The 24,384-nt window shown below is 41.2% G+C and overlaps 2 protein-coding genes across 9 annotated transcripts in view; one reads left to right on the plus strand and one right to left on the minus strand.

The window, feature by feature from the left end:
- The window catches only part of Col23a1 (collagen type XXIII alpha 1 chain), a 369,547-nt gene that overhangs the window by 27,268 nt on the left and 317,895 nt on the right, over positions 1-24,384 (plus strand). For all 8 annotated transcript variants that reach the window (XM_047555583.1, XM_047555580.1, XM_047555587.1 and 5 more), the window contains exon 2: positions 13,782-13,848. In XM_047555583.1, the coding sequence (XP_047411539.1) occupies positions 13,782-13,848 (67 nt within the window). The remainder of the gene's footprint in view (positions 1-13,781; positions 13,849-24,384) is intronic.
- LOC124986921 (eukaryotic translation initiation factor 1-like) overlaps positions 14,431-24,384 on the minus strand; it is a 75,678-nt gene continuing 65,724 nt past the window's right edge. Inside the window, exons 2-3 of the mRNA XM_047555750.1 lie at positions 15,049-15,420; positions 14,431-14,469 (exon numbers count right to left, since the gene is read on the minus strand). Of these exons, the coding sequence (XP_047411706.1) occupies positions 14,431-14,469; positions 15,049-15,420 (411 nt within the window). The remainder of the gene's footprint in view (positions 14,470-15,048; positions 15,421-24,384) is intronic.

Consider the following 24,384-nt stretch of genomic DNA (forward strand, 5'->3'; position numbering starts at 1 on the left):
CCCTTAAGCAGTATGAAATGTCCTTCTTTATCCTTCTGACTAACTTTGGCTTGGAGTCCACTTTATCTGATATAAGGATGGAAACCCCCACTTCTTTACTGAGTCCATGTGTGTGGTAGGTTTTTTCCCTTCTTTCACCTTTAGTCTATGGATGTCTTATTCTATGAGATGAGTCTCTTGCAGGCAGCATATTGTTAGGGCTTTCTTTTTAATCCATTCTGCCAGTTTATGTCTTTTGATTGATGAGTTTAGGCCATTAACGTTCAGGGTTATTATTGAGATATGATTCGTATTCCCAGTCATTTGGTCTTATTTTTGGTTTTTAATTTGGCTTGGTTTCTCCTTTGAGTGGTTTTTCTCTAAGGTAGTTCCTCCCTTTGCTGACCTCCACTGTTGTTTTACATTTCCTTCTCATGGAATATTTTGTTGAGAACATTCTGTAGTTCAGGCTTTGTATTTGTAAATTCTTTTAACTTTTGTTTATCATGGAAGGATTTTATTTCATCTTCAAATCTGAAGGTTAGTTTTGCTGGGTATAGGATTCTTGGTTGGCAACCATGTTCTTTTAGAGCTTGAAATACGTTTTTCCAGGCCCTTCTAGCTTTTAGAGTCTGGGTTGAGAAGTCTGCTGCTCTGTATTTGTTTCCCCCTATATGTAATCTGGTGCTTTTCTCTCGTGGTCTTCAAAATCCTATCTTTATTTTGAATGTTAGGCATTTTCATTATAATGTGCCTTGGTGTGGATCTGTTGTGATTTTGTGCACTTGGTGTTCTGTAAGCCTCTTGTATTTGATTTTCCATTTCATTCTTCAGATTTGGGAAATTTTCTGATATTATTTCATTGAATAGGTTGTTCATTCCTTTGGTTTGTATGTCTGTGCCTTCCTCAATCCCAATAATTCTTAAATTTGGTCTTTTCATGATGTCCCATAGTTCTTGGAGATTCTATTCATGATTTTTTACCATCTTCTCTGTTTGGGCAACTTTATTTTCAAGATTAAATATTTTGTCTTCATTTTCTGAGGTTCTGTCTTCCAAGTGGTCTAGTCTTTTGGTGATGCTTTCCATTGAGTTTTTTATTTGGTTTATTATTTTCCTCATTTCAAGGATTTCCATTTGGTTTTTTTTGAGACTCTCTATCTCCTTGTTGAAATGATCTTTTGCTTCCTGCAAGTGCTCTTTCAGGTTATTGGTATTATCATTCATTGCCTGCATTTGCTCTCTTATCTCATCCTTTGCTTCGCGAATCATCTTAATCATGTATAATCTGAAGTCCTTTTCTGACATTTCTTCTACCATACTGTCATTGGATTCTATTAATATAGAATCTAGATTTGTTTGGATCATTTTCTTCCCTTGTTTTTTCATGTTGTTCATGTATCTTCCCCTCTAGCAGTGCAGATCTGTGGTATTGTAGATTTCCCTCTATAGGCTTATAGTGGTCCTATAGATTTCCAAAACCCTTTCTTTAAGGGGAGATCAATATTAGCAGTGCCCAATTCAGACACTATGCAATCCTAGACCAAATAGCCCCTATGGGGACAATAACAAAATTGTCATAATAAACAGAATGAGTTCAAATATTATCTTCGGTAAAACAAACAGATTTGCAATAAGGTCTGCTGTTTCTAATGGAAGACAAAGAGGATGCAGAGGGATGTAGAATGTGGCTGTTAATGGGATAAGAAAAGAATATACAGAAGTTCTAGATAATAGAAAGGATGAGAGTGTAATCAAAAGAAATTGGTTGTTAGCTTGCAAAAAAGGGAGAAAGAGACTCTAAGGGAACAGGTAAACAAAAGGAAAAGAGAGCAAGAAAAGTGAAGAAATAAAAACTTAACATTTTTCAATAAGGAGAAAAAAGAAAATCTACCGTATAACATTCATATAGTAATGAAACCTCCCAGTGTTCAGTAGCCTGATGCATGAGAGGTACCTGACAATGAGCTTCAAGTCTCCAGCAGGCATCTCAGGATGGGATTTGCCGCACCTAAAGATCAGAGCTACGGCTTCCAGGATTATCCAAGGTGGCTGCTCTGGCTTCCAAATGTGTTGGCAAATGGGGAGCTGCAGTTCAGGGTGTGGAGGTGGTCATCTGGAGGTCCTGGAGGCGGGGTGCAGTTAGTCAGGTAGGGTTCCTGGAGATTGGGTGTGTTTGATGTGGTTGTGGTATCCTGGAGGCCGGGTGCAATCATTCAGTCTGGGGTCCCAGTGATAGGGCGCAGTCATCTGGTCTGGGGGTTCTGGCAGCAGAGAGCAGTCAGTCAATGTGAGGGCCCCAGAGGCAGGGAGTGATCGGTTGGGCTGAGGGATCCTGGAGAAGGGGCTCAGTCAGTCTGGCCAGGAGTCCTATGGGGCCTGGCTGTTGTCTCAAAATGGCAGCAGCCACATGTAATCAAACCTGCAGGTAGTGTAACAGTGAACTTCCAGGCAATAGCAGGCAGCTGGTGCTCCACTGGCGGTCGGCGATCAGTTTGCTGACTGTTGTCAGACGATAGGGAGGTGAACCTCGTGCGTTGGGTGATGGATAGGTGTAAGGCAGGCATTGGACAGGCGAGAGGCAGGCAAATTGCGGATGATAGGTGCCTGACAGTGAGCAGTCTGCACTCAGAAAAGGTGCCAGTGTGCTGGCAGACTGCAGGTGATCATAGCAGACAAATGGGGTAAACAGCAGGGGATCAATAAGCAGCAAAAACTGCCTGACCAAAAACAGATATCCTCTACTTGAAACCGGAGTTACGGAGAGACAAGGAATGCAGCCTCCCTCTAGTCCGCCATCTTGGATCTCCTTTGTCATTGATTTCTAATTTCCTTCCATTATGATCTGATGGAACACAAGATAGTATCTCTGTCTTTTTGTATTTACTAAGGGCTGCTTTGTGGCGTAACATATGATCTATTTTAGAGAAGGATCCATGCGTTGCTGAGAAGAATGTGTATTCACTTGTTGATGGATGGAATATTCTATATATGTCTGTTAAGTGTAAGTTATTGATTATGTTATTGAGTTCTGTGGTTTCTTCGTTCAGTTTCTGTTTGGAATATCTATCCAATGGTGAAAGCAGTGTGCTAAGATCACCCAGAATTATTACGGTGGTCTCTTTGGTTCCTGGCATCGAGAAGGATTTGTCTGACATACATGGATGCCCCATTGTTGGGGGCAAAAATATTTACGATTGTTACATCTTGCTGGTTTATGCTTCCTTTAAGCAGTATGAAATGTCCTTCTTTATTCCTTCTGACTAACTTTGGCTTGAAGTCCACTTTATCTGATATAAGGATGGAAAACCCCACTTTTTTACTGAGTCCATGTGTGTGGTGGGTTTTTTCCTATCCTTTCACCTTTAGTCTGTGGATGTCTTTTCCTATGAGATGAGTCTCTTGAAGGCAGTATATTGTTGGTTCTTTCTTTTTAATTCAATCTGCCAGTCCACATCTTTTGATTAGTGAGTTTAGGCCATTAACATTCAGGGTTATTATTGAGATATGATTTGTACTCCTGGTCATTTGGCTTATTTTCAATTTTTAACTTGGCTTGATTTCTCCTTTACCTTTGGGGTAGTTCCTCCCTTTGCTGACTTACATTGTTGTTTTTCATTTCCTCCCCATGGAATATTTTGCTGAGAATATTCTGTAGTGCAGGCTTTCTATTTGTAAATTCTTTTAACTTTTGTTTATCATGGAAGGATTTTATATCATCCTCAAATCTGAAGGCTAGTTTTGCTGGGCATAAGATTCTTGGTTGGCAACCATGTTCTTTCAGAGCTTGAAGTATGTAGTTCCAGGGACCTTTTAGGGTCTGGGGTGAGAAATCTACTGATATCCGTATTTGTTTCCTTCTATATGTAATCTGATGGTTTTCTCTTGGAGCCTTTAAAATTCTATCTTTATTTTGGATGTTAGGCATTTTCATTATAATGTGTCTTGGTGTGGACCTGTTGTAAGTTCGTGCATTTGGTGTTCTGTAAGCCTCTTATATTTGGTTTTCCACTTCAATCTTCAGGTTTGGGAAATTTTCTAATATTATTTCATTGAATAGGTTGTTCACTCCTTTGGTTTGTATCTCTGTGCCTTCCTCAATCCCTATAATTCTTAAACTTGGTCTTTTCATGATATACCATAGTTCTTGGAGGTTTCATTCATGATTTCTTACCAACTTCTCTGTTTTGTCAACTTTATTTTTGAGATTAAATATTTTATCTTCATTGTCTGAGGTTCTGTCTTCCTATTTCTTTCTATTTCCTTTCTATTGAGTTTTTTGGTTTGGTTTATTGTTTCCTTCATTTCAAGGATTTCTGTTTGTTTATTTATTTTTTCAGAATCTCTATCTCCTTATTGAAGTGATCTTTTGCTTCCTGCAGTTGATCTTTCAACTGATCATTCATTGCTTGCATTTGCTCTCTTATCTCATCCTTTGCTTCTTGGATCATTTTAATTATGTACATTCTGAACTCCTTTTCTGACATTTCTTCTACCATGTGTCATTGGATTCTGTTAGTATAGAATGTTTGTTTTTTTGGAATGTTTTCTTCCCTTGTTTTTTCATGTTGTTCACTTATCTTCCCCTCTAGCAGTGAGGATCTGGGGTTTTGCGGTGTCCCCGCTATAGGTTTATTGTGACCCTGCAGGTTTCCAAAACCTCTCCTTTAAGGGCAGATCAATATTAACAGCACCTGGTACAGACTATATGCAGCCCTAAACCAAATAGCCCCTATGAAGATGTTAACAGTATCGTAATAAACAGAGAGGATGAGTTCAATTATTATCTACAGTATTTGCTATGAGATCTACAGTTTCTATTGGTGGACAAAGAGAATAGGGAAGGGTATAGGATGTAACTGTTAATAGGATAAGAAAAGAGTATTTAGAAGTACTAGATCATAGGAAGAGTGAAAGCAGAATCAGAAGTTGGTTGTTAGCACCAGAAAAGGGAGAAAGAGACTCCGAGGAAATAGTTAAACAAAAGGAAAACAAAGAGTCAGAAAAATAAAAAATAAAAACTTAAAAATTCAAAAAGTAAAAAAAATCTACACTATAATAGTCATATAGTACTCAAACCTCCCAGTCTTCAGTAGCTTGATGCATGAGAGGTACCTAACAATGAACTTCCAGTTTCCAGCAGGATGAGAGTTGCCCCACCTATCGATGGGGACTTTCACTTCTGGGATAATCCAAGATGACCATACCGGCTTCCAAACATGTTGGCAATTGGGGAGGCGCAGTGTGGGCTCAGGTGCCAAGTCCACTCTGGTCACAGTGGAGTCGGGGATCCTGATGGTGGGGCACGTTCAGTCAGGCTGGGGGGTCCTGAAGGCCTATGTGATTCTTTTATGTGAAATAACCAGAATAGATAAGTCCATAGAGAAAGCAAACAGATTGATCATTGGTGAGGGGAGCAGTGAATAGGTAAATGATTTCATTTTGGGGCGATGAGAGTGTTCTGGAAGTAGGTAGAGGGAATTTGATATGGCGAGGTTGCACATGATTATGAGTCTGCTAAATGGTTCTGAATTATTCACTTTAGATGTTTAATTTTATGAATGTCATATCAGTAAGAAAAAGAAGAGTAAACTATACCAAGAAATAATAAAGTTGCATCATAGTTTGGGTGATTATGGTTCAGTTAAAAAATTTTTTAAACAGGTTTTAATCAGATTTCACCAGTTTTTCCCTCTAATGTTCTTTTCCTATTCCAGGATTCCATCCAGGTTCCCACATTGTGTTTAATTGTCATGTCCCCTTAACTTCCTCCAATCTATGACATTTTCCTCAGTGTTTCCTTGTTTTTCATGACTTTGGCAGTTTTGAGACATATTGGTCAGGAATTGTGTATACTGCCCCTCTGCGTGGGTTGTCTGATGTTCTTATGCTCATACTGTGTTATAAGTGTTTGGGAAGAAAATCACCAAGGTGGATTGCCATTTTTATGGTATCTTATCAAGGATCCATGGTGTCAACATGACTTATCTCTGATGATCTTGATCACTTGGTTAAGGTAGTATATTAGCTCTTTCTGTGATGTAACAAAATAATCAACTTAATAAGAGGAAAGATTTATGCTGACCCATACTTTTGGAGATTTTAATCCATGGTTGGTTGGCCCTGTTGCTTTTGGGCCTGTGAGGAGTCAGCACATCATGGTGGGAGTATGTGGCAGAGAAAGCTGCTCACCTCATGGCAGTAGGGAGGCAAACAGAGAGGAAGAAACCAGGGACCCACAATCCCCTTCAAGGACATGCCCTAGTGACCTAATTTCTTTTTGCTCTTTCCTTTTGGTACCAAGGATTGAACTTTGGGGCACTTAATCACTGAGCCACATCCCCAGCCTTTTTTATTTTTTATTTTGAGGCAGGGTTTTGCTACTTTGTTTTGAGCCTTGCTAAGCTGCTGAGGCTGACTTGAACTTGCAATCCTCCTGCCTCAGCCTCCCGAACTGTTGGGATTACAGGTGCATGCCACTCCATTCAGCTCAGTGACCTAATTTCTTCCCACCAGGCCCCACCTCTCAAAGGTTCCACCACTTTGCAAAAGCACCACAACCTGGAAAACAATCCCTTAATGCATGGACCTTTGGGAGACATTCTAAATCCAATCCATGGCACGTAGTACCTGCCAGATTTCTCCATAATACATTTACTGTTTTCTTTGCACTCTGGAAATGAGTCATTAAATCCCGCCTGTACTCATAGAGAGGAGAATCTAACTTCATCTCCTATAGGGGGAAGCATCTACATATGTTATCTGGAATTCTTCTGTAAGAAGCTTTGTCTCTTCTCCTCATTTATTTATTTATTTAATTATTTATATCAGTGTGGACTCAGTTATATTTAATTTGGTCTTTGGGTTATAATCTAGCACTACACTATTTTTTCATTTATGTTGTTCCAGTGCTGGCCATTCTGAACTCTTTCTGGTTGGTGCCTGTATTTTTTTTAACATACTCCCCTTTTTTAAAAAAAAAAAAGAATTAATTTTTAAAAAAAAAATTTTTAAACAAAGCTCTTCCTTACTTTCTGGCACGTAAGATACTCCAGGCTCATCTTATATTTTTCCTGCCCTGGCCCTAGAAACAGCCTTTTCTCTAAAAAGTCCTGATCCCATTTAATGGAGAAGGGTATTTAGAAACCAAGATCTGGGTGCAGGATATGTTGTTAGTACCAGGGGATCCCTATTCGCAGACTCTCTGCAGTCAGAGGTAGGATATATATATGCACTTGTATTAACTCCTCTGTAAGCACACAGCTGCAGTCACTTCTGTGTTTCTGTGTACCTTACATGCACATGACCTAATGTTGAAATTTCTGGCTCTGATTCAGCACCACAGGGTACATTTTAGCTTTCTTCCTTTGCTTATTTATAACTTCCTCCTTGGACAGTGATAAACCTGGCTTTCACTATTCCTAGTTTATGTACTTACTTGTTCAACCCTAATGTGTATGCAAAGTGCCTTCAAAATTGCTAACTTATATGCTTACAAGAAACAACTTTGCCTCTTAGTGTAGTGTTTATGTACAATTCCTTTTGTCTTCAACCTCACAGTTTTCAATCAAAACACAATTTGCAAAGTTACTTTAGGTCAACTGCATTTTTCCCCAACAACCTTTAGTGAGGTTATGTCATAAAATAGTATCCCCCTTATCTGCAGTTTTTTTCTTCCATTTTGGTTTAAGGTATTTGTGGCCAACCATGATCTGACAATATTAAATAATTCCAGAATAAAAAATTAATAGGTTTTAAATTGCACAATGTTATGAGTAATGTGACAAAATCTCACATAAACCTGTTAGTCTGTCCTGTCTGAGATGTGAATCATTCCTTTGTCCAATGTATCCACACTGTATACACTACTCACCTGACATTATCATGACTCAGTGATCCAGTATCACCTGAAGCTGATGATCCTCTTTGTGAAGTATTATCAGAAGGTCAGTAGTAGCCTAATACAATGTAACAATACCTACATCTCCTCTCTTCATACCATCACATAGGCATTATATTGTCTCATATCACAAGAAGAAATATATGTTCAATGCAATTGGATATTTGGAGAGCAAGAATGATCTATCACATTAGCATAAGTTTTATTATGGTATATTATTATAATTTTTCTGTTTTATTATTAGTTATTAATCTCTGTGCCTAATTTTTGGTTTTGGTGCATCATTGTACATAAAAATGGGATTAATTGTATACAGTCATATATGCATATAACATAATTGGTCAATTTCATTCTTCCTGCATCTAACTTATAAATTAAACTCTGTCCTAGGCATGTATGTGTAGGAAGAGTATAGTCTGTATAAGATTTGATATTATCTGCAGTTTCAGACATCCACAGAGGATCTTGGCACACTTCCCTGGCAGGTGAGGGGGAACTACTGAGCGATTTAACAGAGTTAGCATCACTTGTCATATCCTGCACTCTATCTTGGGATTCTTCAGCATCCTGGTTGTTTCTTGTTTTTAGTTGGAATTCATTGACATTCATGCTTTGCCACATGCAATCTGTGGGTTTTGACAATGTATACTTCTGTATCCACCACCCAGCACCACAAACAGGATCCATTGCCCTCAAATCTCCTCCATATGACCCCTCATACTTAATTCCTTCTACTCTCCTGACCTTTTGAAAAGACCAGCTTTAATACAGCTTTGATAACCTGACTTTTGACGGCAACTTTTAAAACGTTCTTTGCAGACATGAAAGTTGTTTGTGAGCAGACCAGTTGTTTTGCTTTGTGACTGGAATCAGTCAATAGCAGGATTAAATCCAGCCCTGACACTTGCCCAAGTCTCAATTTTTCCGTCTTTAAATGGGTGTAACAACAGTTCTAAATTCATGAGAATGATTGGAAGAGGTAACAGTTGTTGGCATGGTATATGCCACTGCCACATAATAAGCAATAATTTTGATAATACAACTTTGGTTATACGTGTTATTATGGTCATCACCATTATTGTCATTTATCATAATGAGGTATAAAAAAAGGAATGTTTAAAAAGGTCAGGAAATCCTGCCCTCTTAGGTTGCTGGTGGCAGTGAGGATGCATGTATGGGTCCTTCCTTATGGAGTGAAAGGAGGACAGAGGACATATGACTTTGGGTTTGATTTGTCCTCTGGTATTTGTGTGTGTGTGTATTAAAAGGATCAGTACTGGCATTGACTGTCCCTGAGGAGACAGAATCATCTGTCTTCTTTTCAAATATTGCCCTTGACCAGGAGATTTCAAGAGTTCAACTTGGTTCTTCTCTGCTTCCAAGATTTAAAAAAATTTTTTCAACTAAGAAAACAACACCCCAACAATGCAGAATGAACTTTTTGGGGGTTGGGGGTTACTGGCAATTAAACCCAGGGGCACTTAACTACGGAGCCATACCCTCAGCCCTCTCTCTCCCTCTCTCTCTCTCTCTCTCTCTCTCTCTCTCTCTCTCTCTATATATATATATATATATATATATATATATATATATATATTATTGTGTGTGTGTGTGTGTGTGTGTGTGTGTGTGTGTGTGTGTGTTTGGTGCTGGGGATTGAGCCCACGGCCTTGTACTTGTGAGGCAAGCACTCTTCCAACTGAGCTATAGCCCCAGACCCTATTTTTTTATTTTGAGATAAAGTCTTGCTAAGTTGCTTTGGGCCTCACTAAGTTGATGAGGCTGGCTTTGAACTTGCGATCCTCCTGTCTCAGCCTCACTGAGCCACTGGGATTACAGGCATGCACCACCACACAGCTAGAATGAACTATTTAAAGAAGCATGTCACCATAATTCCACATTCAACTGGATTTCCTTTTGGTAGTTGCTGTCTCCTTCATGCCTGATTTTTTTCCATAGATGTAGATATGTTATTTATCATATCATAGACATGTTTCTTATATAGTCTTTATAATACTATTTGATGACAGTTCCACCAAGCAGATTCTTCATCCTTCTCCAAACCATTTCATTGTTTTGTTGTATAGCTTCTTCATTTTTTTGCTTGTTGGTTTATTTCCTTGGAATATATTCCCCAGAGTAGGAATTTTGAGCCAAAAAATAAAAATGTCTTTATAGCTTTATTTGCAACACTTTACAGAAATAAATCAGTTCAACCTTTTTTTTTTTTTTTTTTTTTTGGTACCAGGGATTGAACCCAGGGCCACTTAACCACAGGATCATATACCCAGTCCTTTTTTATATTTTATTTAGAGATAGGGTCTCACTAAGTTGCTTAGGGCCTCATTTGATGAGGCTGGCTTTGAATTTATGATCCTCCTACCTCAGTCTCCCAAGCCGCTGGGATTACAGGGGCGTGCCTAGCATTGTTTTGTTTTTGAAACAGGGTCTCACTATGTTGCCCAGGATGGCCCTGAGCTTCCAGGGCTCAAGCAATCTTCCTATCTGGGTTCCTTAGTGGCTGGAACTATAGGTGCATGCCACCATATCCAGCTCAACCCTTTTTTTTTTGAATGTCAGTCTATATTTCACCCAATTGGAACCACTTGAGTATGTGATTAAATATGGCAAAATGTCCCAGACTGCTGCCCCAGCAGATCATTAGTAAATTTATCATCTGATCATGTTTGAAAACCACGACTTTTCCTTGGATTCATTTTCCTTAACCGCCTACCACCCCTTCCCCCAAACTTCCAGTTCTCCTTCTTAGGGCTTCTGGGAGGGCATGGCCCTCAAGTCTTTTCTCAGAAACTCATCCTTTATTTACTTTGAGAGGAAGGACTTGTTTGCATATGTAAAAACAGGACCATATTGTTTGCAGATGCTAGGGGTGTTGCCAGATAATTGAATGTAAAAAGTTGAAGCTTTTAAATCATTTTTACAAACCTGGACACACTGGAGTATTTTCTTAGAATTAAAAAGAAAAGAGCATGAAGTAAAGATTGTGGGCTTGGGTTTCTAATTCAAGTATTTCACTTTGCAAGTATTTCACTTTGCGTTCATAGTAACATTTCAAACCCACAGAAAGGGAGGGGCCTGCAGGTGGGGGAGGGGAGGGAGCTAGGAGAAAAAGACTTTAACAAACGCATTAGCGGAGTTAGAAAAATGTCAAAACAAAAACTCAATCCCAGCCATTTCTGGTCCCACCTAGTAATTACACAATAATTTTTCTTCTCCCATACATGTTTCCCCATCTCACCTTATTTTAAGATGAGAGTAATTCTAAAGTCATGTGTTTCTTATCAGCATTTGATAAAGCCCCCTCCCCTTTAGAAGAGAGCCACATGCGATAGCAGTTGTTTAAAGCTAATTGCTTTTAGTATTAAGTGCTTTTGTTAGAAACAGGAAATTAAGGAGGCAATCATTTCTGTCTAGCATTGCTAGAGACAGATGAGAACTTCTTGAACAAATTGTCTAGCTTGAACTAGAAGGCTGGTTTCTTTTCCCAAATACATTTTGGAATCTGTTCTAGTATCCCCAAATGTGATGGGGCAAAGAGTGAGTTCCGAGGGTCGCTCTAGCCTGCAGCTTCTGCGCGGCTCCTGAGGGCGGGAATGGCCATCCTGCTTCCAGACTTTGTCACAAGCCTCAGCTCCTCACGGGGCTCTGAGCCTGGTGGGGAGAGGGACCAGGAATGTCTGCTGTTGCCTGTGACATGACAACTGCGGGGGGACCTCTGGAGGCAGGGAGCTGACCCAGGCTGCTCACAGGGTCACTCTGGGCTAAGTGGTGGCTCCAGGCAGGAGCAGGAGTGAGTGGCAAGTGGAAGTTCCAGATGGAAGAAGAGAGCCTGGTGTCTAGATGCCTAGTGAAGATCTCATTTCTGGGGCAAGTTGGGGGCTTTGGAGGGCCGGGGAGTGCGGTGAGGATGAAGTTAGCACACCGACAGAGTGCTACAGCGTGCCTCTTCTGGCTGTGGTGCAGTGTCAATAACCAGCCGCTTGTTCCCTTGCTGCTTGCCAGCCTTAACCTCCTCTTTCAGCTCAGTTCTCTCCGCCTCTGAACCAAGAGAAAGAGTCTGGAGGACAGTGCTGCCCGTGATCTCCTAAGTGCTTTGCTCAGGTGACTGGAAATACCTACGTTGCATTTTTAGCCTCAGACTCCAGTTCTTGGGCTTCGATAATTGACTGGAACCCTGTCTTTCTTGAGAATTCAAGGAAACATGATTTAATGATCCTACTTAAAGCACAGTAAGACAGACTTATTCAAGACCATTGCGATAGGTACAGGGACTATTGCCATGGGATTTTGCAGTGGGAGAGAGATTAAGCTCAATTCTGCATACGGCTTAGGAAATGGGAATTTCTAGCTAAGGCTCCTGCAAGGTGGAGTAGGTGGAGTCAGTGGATAGAATGTTACTTACGGGGAAACCTTGGGGACAAGGGAGATACTAGTTAAACTGACGTAATGGGATCCTTGCTGAAAGCAGGCCAGGTGACCAGATATCTCCTGGAGAATAGTGGAGGGGGATTGGCCTAATCAGGTACCCATGGTCATCAGATTTCAAGGATGGGGGATTCTTGATAAACTGACTTAGCAGGGTTCTTTGCTAAAACTGGATTTTACAAGGATGTACATACAGATGAGCCTAGGAGAAGCTTCGGGAACCTGACTATTTCTTGGGGTGGCATGTAGCTCAGTGGTAGACGGTGTACTTAGAATACACAAGGCCCTGGGTTCAATCCCTAGCACTGCAACAAAGGGGAAAGAATTACTTCTTCTGTATGTTTGACCTGAAGTACCAATTCTGATAGTAAGTACTCCATGCACTCAAATGAACAGACTTTGTTTTGCTTTCAGGGTTTTATTTTTGCCCCTAGAAAATAAGATTAATGTTTGGTATATCCTTGTCAGGACTCAGGTCCTGACTGGTTTTAGGATGATAGGCCAATGATTTCATTCTTCTAAACCTAGATTGTGAGATTTAGGATAAATTCCTCTTTTTCTAGTTTGCATTCCCTCCTTATGAGGCAGGGACCTTTCATTTTGGCCTGAGAAGTTGCCCGGAGGCTGGTGGTGTAGCTCAGTAGTAGAGCACTGGACTTAGCCTGCCTGAGACCTTGGTTCAATCTCCAGCATCCAAACAAACAAACAAACAAACAAAATAACCCAAAAGTTGCTCTGAGGGTCAAGTCAGAACTTGAGTGTGCCAGAGCTGCCCTCATGTGATATTGTAGCATAACTGTGGTCTTTGACTCTATGTTTGTGGTAATTCTTTCCCTTTTCTCACATCTAGCGCAGGGCTGGGCATATGCAGACTCTTGTTAAGTTGTACTGAACCAAGTTATACAGACCAAGAATTCCCAGTGGAAAGAAGAAAGGAACTTCAGGGTTAATTAGACCAGGGCGATCAAGGTCAAGGTCATGGACTGAGGGACTGCAGCCATGGGGACCTGTGGACTTCCTGGGTGAGAATGGGGTGATCTTAGGAGTTCAGAGAGTTGCCACAAGGCAACTAAAACTTAATTTATCCACTCAGGCCTCTCTCTGTTCCTCTCTCCCTTCTTCATGTGACAGACGGTCACCTTGACTTTCCTTGACTTTCAGGAAACCATTTCTGTTGCTTTTAACTCTTGGTATCATATGTGAATATGTAACAAAGCAGAAACCTGGTCGCCTCTTGTCAAGGACTCATCAATAATTGTTAATTGTTTGTTTTTGCTTTTCCTCTCATTTGAAAATCACGTATAGAATTTAACAATCTTTCAAGAAATGTTCTGGAAAAGGCCGTGGCCACTATATATCATCTGAATACTTTGTTTTGGCTTATTTTTCCTCTTTTATCCCTCTCTGTTCTGAAACTCATCCTCTTTTTTTTTCTCCCCTTTCCTTCTCGGTTCAGAAGTTGGATGGACTTGTCAAGCTCCGAACTGTGCGGGAAGCTCCATCCGAGTGCATCTGTCCCCCAGGTAAGTGGACATTCACTCGACTGTTCTCAGCTTTTGTAGGCCTGACCGTGATCTCATCTTCCTGGTCATAACTCCTCAAGACACCCATGGCCAAGAGGGTCGTCTGGGGTTTTGGGCTGTTGTACCCTGTGGATGGTCCTGGGATCTTCCTTCCTATATCTTCTCTGGCAGGTTCATTGGTCAAAGATTCCAGCAAGATGAGCTGACTTGGTTCGATTGGTGGTATTGGCAGAGAAACTAAGAAAGGTTAGAGATGACTTAAAGGTGTAGAATGGTCAAAAGCAGCAGCTGTCCCATTTTAAATGGAGAAACAGAAATGAACCAATGGGAGACACCATCCACTTGGTATTAACCCTGTGACCAGAGCTCTGTTTCACAAGTAAGGAGTAAATAATCTCGTGAATATGGAGTTTTGGTTTTCATCTCTTTTGATAGAGGCAGAGGAGGGGAACAGGAAATTTGCCTGGATTATTCAAATTATGGTGTCTATCTTCAGTTTTGCTATTGTAGACCAGAAGGGCCGTGAATAAAGCCAGATTTTCTCATTCCCAATCCATGTAGCTCAAATCAAGATCCCCACCATCAGGCCTTCCGGTTGTCCTCTGGGGAGCTTTGTACAGACTGTGATGGAGAATTTGGGTGTGTAGTCTCTAACCCTGGTGTTTTAAGGATTAGAATAATCCTTGCACAGGAGAGTATATAATACCTTTGAAAGAGTGGAACATTGTAATATATCTCAGACTTCCCATCATGCAGGAAAAGGTGGCTTTTGTTACTGGTTTGGAAAACACAGGAAATGAACATGGTGTCCCTTGTCCTCACTGTCACTCCTTCTATTAGCCAAATCGTCTAGCATTTTCTACTCTGCTTTAGCTGGTCCAGAAACCAAACTCATTGATAACTAATATCTCAAGGTTGGGAGGCCCCTCTGCAAAGGTGAATCTCATGGTGGGAAAATTTAGTCTCTGAGGTCCTAGTGGGAGATTTTATGATTGAATTCGAGCTACCCTTTGAAAAAAAATTTTTTTGGCTCTTTTTCAACTTACTGCATGAAGGAGTTACACAGTCCAAGTTAAAAGTGGACCCCAAATGGCTACATTATATAAGCTGTGAGGCTTCTAAACTTGTGACAAGGAACAGAAGGGAAATTCTACTCATTGCAAGGAAATCCTCACTTAAGCTCCAATGAGCCACAAGCACTTGAATCCCATGAACTTCCCACTGACTATCCTTAACAAGTCCTGCCTCTACCAGGAACTGGCATATGTTCTTGCACCAGTCACCCTGCAGCTGAAGTACTTCTCCACAGTCTGGATGCTCAGTTGCAGTTCCACTGCAGGCAAATTTCTTCTTAAAAGGTGTCACTAGTTTCTTTTTATCATAATCATCAGGAATCTCTTGGACAGTAGTAATGGTCTTCCTGCCATTTCTCTGTTGAATTCTTATATGGATATAATCCTCAGAGTCAGCAGGAAGCAGTTCATCACCCTTACTAGCATCAGCAAAGGGGTCAAAAGAGCGGAAGTTCTGGAAGTGGAGGTTCCTCAATGGCAGCTCAGTGACTGAGGATGTCTGAAATTTTAATAGGAGGCAAAAAAGACATCACGAAGACACATTAGAACATTAAGAAGTCACAAATTGCCATTAAATGAGAAAAGAAATTTAAATCCACAAATGAATTTTTGGGTAATCTGCAAAATATATAAAATGGGAACAATCCCTCTTTTTTTCCTTCTTTCTTTCTGAGTGTTGTAGTGAATGTATAATGAGACTTGCATTCATATATTCATATATATAGTGTTGTAGTGAATGTACAATGAGACCTGCAGTTTTTGCATTCATATATTAACCAACCTTGGGTTGGTTCATTCAACAGTGAATTAAAAATATTTGGGGAAAAAATTGTGTCTGGACTTTTTCTCTTGTCACTATTTCCTTAAAAACTACAGTCAACAACTATTTATTGTATTGTATTCAGTATGATAAGTAAGTAGAGATGGTTTAAAGTATACAGGTGAGGCACAGTGGTGCATGCCTGTAATCCCAGCTGCTCAGGAAGATTTGGCAGGAGAATTGCCAGTTCAAAGCCAGCCTCAGCAAAAGTGAGGCACTAAGCAACTCTGTGAGACCCTGTCTCTAAATAAAATACAAAATAGGGCTGGGGATATGGCTTAGTGGTCACGTGCCCCTAAGTTCAATCCCTGGTACCTAAAAAAAATTTAAATTAAATTAAATTAAAAAATAAAGTGTACAGGTGGAAATATATAGATCCTATGCAAATACCATACTATTTTGTATAAGGGACTTGAGCATCTGTGGATTTTGGAACCCTGTATGTATACGGCTGCAATGGCCTGGAATCAGTCTCCCACTGATGTGGAGGGATGCCTGTACATTTGTGTGATTTATGTGAATTAGTTTTTTGTTTATTTGTTTACATATAGAGTCATAACCCATTCACGAGACATGAAATTAGTTTAGGGGTCTATAGTGAACTATTCTAGAATAGATTAAAAAATACTGGGGTGAGACTTTTCTTCCAGCTATTTATATTTGTAGGTGTGCCCTGGATGGCAATGTGTGATGGATTTCTGGATTATAGAATATTCAAAGGTCCAAAATATACATAGTAGGTGGAGGGAGAGAGGAGACAGTGAAGGAAAATGGAGCTCCTGCATGAATTGTAACTGGGGCCAAATCTGGGGTCTGCCACTTTCTCACTGTGAGACTTTTTTTCAGTAAATGGTAATAATATTGGAGTGGGCTCTGTGGGTCTTTTGAGGTCCTAGGGGAAGTACAATTTAAGGACAGTGACCTGGAGATAGTTCTGCATCCTGCCTTCCCTTGTCAGGAGGGATGGGAGATAGGAGGTCCTCTCTATAGAGAGGCTCCAAGAGGGTCTCAGGGAAGCTCATGGGGGTGAAGGACTAGTCAGATGTTTGAATGGTTTTGAAAGCACCATCCATTAGTCAAAGTAAATCATGCGTTAATTCTATGGATTTAGCGGTAAATAGGAGAAGACTTTCTTCTTCTATAGTCAGATTCCTAACCAAAAGGAGTTCACCATTTAATATGTTTTGGAACACTGGAGGGACTATATCAGAAGGTGGCTGAGCTTGTAAATTCTTCATATTCTCCCACGAAGGGCGTATAGTGGGGCACTGTATGTGAAGGGGCAGAAGTAGGACCTGAATGAATAATTTGGCTGCTAACCTGCATACAACCCAAAACCGCTAATTCCTTCTACTGAATTTGGCTTCCTACCCTTCATAGAGCCCCCACACCCCCCTGGGAATTGTGGTTTTCAGACTTGTGGCTTCTAGGATTTCAGCATGTGGGATTTAAAACTTTTGGGATTATGATTGTCAGGGATTTTGATCTTTAGGGATTTTGGACTTTCAGGGTTTTGATCTTTGGGAATTTCAACATTTGGAATTATGGCGTTCCAGGGTTGTATCTTTGGGGATTATGATCAGCATTAGGGCAAAACCTCCAGGCCAGCAGAGAGTGGGACTTGTGATCTCCCTGACCTCCAGGGAGGACCTACCAGTGGTGAGCCTGTGCTGTGGTTGTCCCACAGGATCCTGACTGCAATTTGGCTGTCCTGACCAATATGGTCAGGGTGGCCCTGGGGATGCAGCACAGTGATCTCAGCAGGGTCCTTGTCTTCCTATGTCCACACCTGCTCTGTCTCTCCTGCCACCTCCTGCTTGGAGACCAGCGTTCTGCAACGCAAAACCCCAGGAAGCTTCCACACACTCCCATGGTCAGGAAAAGGACAGAGGCTTTTTTCTGTAACACCAGAATTCTGAACTCTCTCCCTTTCTTCTTGACTCTGATCAAAAAACCCCACAGTCTTTGGAGTTTGGAGATGCAGACCACCCTCTGTAGTTTGGATCCCCGCCTGATCTGAGATACTCGCAGATCCCCTGGCCCAGTTCCTTCCCATGGCAGGCTCGGGAGACAGTGTGATCTTTTGTCAGATCCTAGCAGGCGGCAGGCAGATAAGGAGGCCAGAGAAGGGGGCGGTTGCTCTGTGTGTATCACCCATTGTGAAGCCCGCTGCACAGGGACAGCCACAAGGCTGAGGCAATGCCGGGCATCGAGCAGGAAGATGCACATCCCTCTTACCCAAAACCATGATGGCGGACTGTGCCTTGAACCAGCTCTGTAACCTCAGTTAAGTGAAGGGCCCTTGAGCCTTGCACCCTTTGTCTATAAAATGGTGTAGAGGGTTGAATCATGTCCCCCCAAAAGATATGTCCAAGTCCTAGCCCCCAATACCTGCAAATGTGACCTTATTTGGAAATAGGGTCTTTGCAGATGTACAGTAGTTCCCCACTTATCCATGGAGGATCCACTTCAAGATCCCCAGTTTTACCTGAAAGTGTGGATAGTACAGAACCCTTCATATACTGTTTTTTCCTATACCTACATAGCTATGATAAAGTTTGATTTATAAATTAGGCACAGTGAGAGATTAACAATAACTAATAATACAATTGGACAGTTATAATGCAATACTATAATTGAAGTTATATGGATGTGGGCTCTTAGAATATCTTATTTTCTCTTACATTTTTATTTAAAGGAAGCATTTTTTAGCTTCTCTTGTGCGGATCTGAATTTCCAGCATTTCAACTCTTGTGCTTTGGGGGCATTATTAATAGAATAAGAGTTAATTGAACATAAGCACTTGAATCACTTCAAGTCCATGCAGTTAATGTGATACCTAGACAGCCACTAATGACCAACAGGTAGGCAGCATATGCAGCATGGATATGTTGGATAAGGGGTGACTCACATTCCTTTGGGAAGGAGCAGGTGGCAGGAGATTTCATCATCCAACTCGGTGGTGTGCAATTTTAAACTTATGAATAGTTTATTTCTGGAATTTTCCATTTAATATCTTTGGGCCTAGGTTAATGGTAGGCAGCTGAAATCTGAAAATGAAATCATGGATAAGGAGGTACAACTGTAATTAAGTTAAGGATCTTGAGATGAGATCTTTCAGGATTTAGGGTGAGCCCTGAATCCAATGACTTGTGCCCTCAGAAGAGAAGGGTTAGGGGGATTTGGGACACAGAGCCACACGGTAGAAACCATGTAACTACAGAGGTATCCACAGCCACAGGACACCAAATTTGCCAGTAGCCACCAGAAATGAGACAGGTATGGAAGGGAATTTTCTCTCAGAACCTCCAGAAGGAACCAACTCTGTCAACACCCTGAACTTTTGGCCTCCAGAATCATGAGAGAAAAATTTCTGTCATTTTTGGGTATCTAATCTGTGGTAATGTGCTACTGCGGCAGCCCTAGGAAATGAAAACAAGTGGGAACAATAATCAGCCTGGGGCCTCATAAGATTGTTGAAAGGATGGAAATGTGGGGGACAGAAGGCCCTTCCAGCACTGGGGAGTGTGAGTCAGATGTGGAGCGGTTCCTGGGGGCTGCTTTTTCATATGCACCTGCCCAGAAAGACAGCCACACTCACCCTTCAACAGGTGACTCCCAGGCTAGAGATACCGGAGAATTATCTATGTCCCTTGGGTTTATCATTTAAATGTTTAAAAAAAAAATGTTTAAAATCAAATTTTTTTCTTTTAAGATAGGAAGCAAAATATGTGACCAGAAAATTAAAGGACTACAAAAGACTGTACATAAAAAACAAATTATCAGGCTGGGGCTGTAGCTCAGTGGCAGAGTGCTTGCCTAGCACATGTGAAGCACAGGGTTCCATCCTTAGCACCACATAAAAATAAATAAAAGCATTCTGTCTATGTACAACTACAAAATAATTTTTAAAAAAACAAAATCAAATTATCCTCCTGTGCTCCTCCCCAGCCCTCCTGCTCCCCTTTCAGAGACCCTGTATCAGTTACTCATATGTCCTTCCAGAGCAGCACCGCCCAGCGGAACATCCTGTGATGTTTCTGCATTGGCACTGTCCAGGACTATAGCCAATACTAGTTACACACGACTATTGAGCCCTTCGGATGTGACTTGTGTGCAAAACAAAACAAAACAAAAAAAATCTGAATTTAAAAATTTTATTTCATTTTAACAAATTTCAGTTTCAATTGCTACATATGGCTGGTGGCTATGGTATTAGAGAGCCCAATGTCAGCAGTAATTTATGTATAAAGGTTTTCATTGACATATGGTGGGGTTACATCACAACCAACCAATAAGTTAAAAATATGATGTTGAAAGTGCATTTAATATACTTTACCTTCTGAATATCATACATTGACCTTGCCTACCTTAAACAGGTTCAGAACACATACATAATCTTAGGGTTGGGCAAAATCATTTAATACCAACTCTATTTTATAAGAAAATGTGGAATATCTCAAGTCATTTTTTGGATATTGTGCTGAAAGTGAGAAACAATGGTTTTGCACTATCATGCAAGTTAAAAAATAAAAAGTGAAAGAAAAGAAATAGGTTAGTCAAGTCATCTGAAGTCAGGGACCACCTGTATATCAGCAGGTCAGTCCTTTCCCGTTTTGTGCACAATAAGTTCATGAGTTGTTTATAGTGTGTTGCTTTTTTTCAGTTTGCAATTTTTCCTTGAGATGGTCTGTATTGGTGTGTATGATAGACAGCAGGTTTTGTCTCACTTGGTTTACAGGTTCCTGTCATGCTGTTGGGATTCCTGAGATGTACTTGCCCAATCCCATCCCCCAAGACATTTGGGTTGTTTGCCATCCTGGGTTGTTGTTGTTGTTGTTGTTGTTGTTGTTGTTGTTGTTGTTCTTCTTCTTCTTCTTCTTCTTCTTCTTCTTCTTCCTCGTCCTCATCCTCCTCCTCCCCTCCTCCTCCTCCTTCTTCTTCTTCTTCTTCTTCTTCTTCTTCTTCTTCTTCTTCTTCTTCTTCTTCTTCTTCTTCTTTTTCTTCTTTTCTTCTTCTTTATTGAGGAGTGAATCCAGGGTGCTTAACCACTGAACCACATCCCTGGCCCTTTTTTGTATTTTATTTAGAGACAGGGTCTCACTGAGTTACTTGCTAAGTTGTTGAGGCTGGCTTTGAACTGACAATTCTCCTGTCTCAGCCTCCTGTGCCAGTGGGAATACAGGGATTATGGGCATGCACCACCATGCCTGGCCCATCCTGGTTTCTTATCCTGCATCCAACCTATGATGGAGGGAAGGAAGGCCTGCCTTGTCCCCTTTTGTCTGACTTCATCCTGCTTTTCTCTGAAGTCTGTCATGAGCAAGGCTCTGCTTTGGGATCTGTGAGGAGGGTTGGACTAGGATGGGAACCCTCAGTTTGTGTGGGAAGCCAACCAGGTTGACACCGAAGCCCACTCTACAGGAGCAGGCTGCACCATGCTGTGGATAGTCATGACATGGTAGTGTTCTTTCCAAGAGGCAACTCAGGGTCAGCACCTTGGACCCTGAGGGTCTTGGATTTGAATCCTGACTCTTCCACTTAATCAGCCATTGGGTGGTCCCATGTTGCATGTCCTGAAGATACAACTCACTTTGGTATAAAAGGCCCTTGTATTCACTCACACTTTAAGCTACAAGCATCAGAATATTGATACTCTAACCATCCTACATGAATAAAGCAAAAAAGAAAATCTATCAGATCATACAATGGGAAATGAAAAGGTCAGAGGTAGAACCAACTTCAGGTATATATGGGCTCAGGGCCTTTCTCTGTCTCTCAATTCTTCTTTGGATCATTTCCAGATCATCTTTCCTTGGGAAGGTGGCTATAAGTAGCTCCAGGTAGGTCACACCTGCTCAGCAACACCAGCAGATAGAGCACTTTCCTTTCTCAGAATTGGATGTTACAAGTTGAGCTGCATCTCCCCAAAATACATCTGTTGGAGTCCTAACCCCTGGTCTCTCAGAATGCATCTGTATCTGGAGATGGGTAACTAAGGTAAATGAGGCCATTAGGTTGTCCTCACAAGAAGAGGAGATCCGGACACAGAGAAACAAACACACACACACACACACACACACACACACACACACACACACGCACTGAGGGAAGGCCAAGTGGAGATATAGGGAGAAGGTGGCTGTATACAAGCCAAGGTGAGAGACCTCCAAAGGAACCAACCTGGAAACCTTGACCTTGGACTTCCAGCCTCCAGAACTGAGAAAATACATTTCTGTTGACTAGGTCAAGTGGTCCTTTGTTATGGCAGCCGTACTACACAAATGCAGGGAGTTATTTGAAGGGGACTGAGTTTCTAGTAGGAAAGATGAAAAAGTGCTAGAAATGGATCCAGCCATGTTAGCACAACAAACAATGCTGTGGAATTGTGTTCAAATGCTCCTTGATGTACAACAGGGTCCCATTGTAAGGGAAGAATATCATAAGTAAAAAATGCACTTAATAAACCAAACCTACAGAGCACCCTCGCTCAGCCACACAGTACACTGCAGAGTCTGAACCTTTTTGCTTATGGCTACGTGGCTGACTGGGAACTGTGCTCACTGCTGTTGCCAGTGTCATAGGAGAGGATGGGACCACAGATCACTCTCCCAGGAGAAGATCCAAACTCAAAATTCAAAGTATGGATTCTTCCGGATAAATCTTGCTTTCACACCCTTGTAAAATTGAACATGACAAGTCAAACCATTGGAAGTCACGGACTATCTGTACTTTAAAATAGTTAAAAGTTTTGTGTTATATGTATTTTACCAGAATTTTTTTTAAGAAAAAATTCCCAGAATCAGCCCTGATATGCTTGGCCTATCTCTGAATAATCACCATGACCTGGAGGATGGGATGCATTGATTGGCGAGGTCTGGGTCATGTGACCATTCTTGGAACTGGGAAAAGCAGCTAAGGGGAATGAGTGGGGCTACCAGAACCATGTGGTGTGGGAAGGGTGGCTACCCCAAGGAAAATAGGATTGCTGTCTCCATCTACGAACAGTAGATGACCTCTTCAGTTCTGTTACAGGGACAGCTGGCCAGGGGGTCCTTACTGGGCATTGTAGACAGAGTCTGGTTTTGACCAGAGATTTTCCTCCAAGCACATGATGGCTGTCTTAGCCCTCTGTTGAATTGTCCCTAAGGCAGTGTGTTAAGGTCACGGAAGCTGGATTCAGACTGCCTAGCTCAACTCCAGGTCTCAGTTTCTCATCTGAAAAATGGGCTTCCTAATAGTACCTACCTCACAGGATTTTTGCATGAATGGAATGAGTTAATCCATGTAGGCAGCTTAGGCCAGCTCTGCATTGCCTCCTGAGAACCCATGTGTTGTGGTTCCCATTAACTCCGCTCCATTGTCATCAGCCAGGGGCTGCCAGAGAGGAAGGAGAGGAGGAGGTACAGAGTTGGAGGTTGGCTGGGAATATTTTGACAGGAAAGAACAAAGGCTTGGCTGACTTTATTGGCATAGTCTGCTGGGAGATGGGTGAGAAAATGCAGGTGACACCAGAGTGAGAGAAACAGAAGAAAAGAAATTATGTAGCCCATGGACTCTCATCAGATACTAACAGAAGCACAGCCCCAGGCTTCTGCCCCTTTATTCTTGTTTCTAATCTGTCCCAATCTGCTGTGGACATTACTGGGAACTTTCCAAAAAAGTGGTAGTACTCATTTCCTTTTTGTATCCTTGCATAATATTCCAGAGACATGTGCAATTTCCAAGCGATGTGCACAGTGCTTGCAGGACAGGGTGATTTTTCAGAAATGAATAAACAGATTCATCAGAGTTAGAAATTCCCTGCTCTGTGAAAACATTTAGAGGTTTGAGCAGAGGAGTAGACTCTACTCAACAGAACATACAGCTCAATGTGGAAATGATGTACAACCTGATGCATTTCATTGATAGTTTATGGAAAATGTTACAGAGTGGAACAAAAGTAGTACAAGTTACCCTGTTCAGCTTCTTACTGTATTTGTTTGTGTTAAGAATGAGCTTGGGTGAGAGAAGAATGGAGGAACTTTAGATTACGTACAGGGAAATGAGAGGGAGGAGTGGGGTATGAAAAATGATGAATGAGACAGACATCATTACCCTATGTACATGTATGATTACACTAATGGTATGAATCTACATCATGCACAACCATAGAAATGAAAGTATGTACCCCATTTATGTACAATGGATCAAAATGCAGTCTGTAAAAATAAAAAAAATAATTAAAAAAAAAGAATGAGCTTGGGGAATGGGGCATGCTTTCTTAGTATTTTGAAGCAAGAAACTATCCTCTTTTGAATTGTTAATATGTAGAATTTTTTAAATGATACTTTTCAAAAACAAGTGTTAAAAAATCTCAGTTGACTTGAGTTTATGGCAAAACTGAATGGCCTATAAGGCAGGTATTTAATTGTGTACCAAGTTGAAGAAGATGATTCATGTCTAATTATTTTTGTTTGCTTCTCCAGAATCTTCTGGAGGATGGTCTCAGTTTCCCCACTCCACTATACATAGATATTGTTCATTTGCTCATTTATTCTTTCATTCATCTCAACATATCTTATTTTGTGCTAGTCCTATGGGAGATATTCCATGTGTCCCATGGACTACAGCTTCCACCCCTCCAAGCCCTGCCCTCACCTT

This window comes from Sciurus carolinensis, chromosome 6, assembly GCF_902686445.1.
Source record: "Sciurus carolinensis chromosome 6, mSciCar1.2, whole genome shotgun sequence".
Taxonomy (NCBI): domain Eukaryota; kingdom Metazoa; phylum Chordata; class Mammalia; order Rodentia; family Sciuridae; genus Sciurus; species Sciurus carolinensis.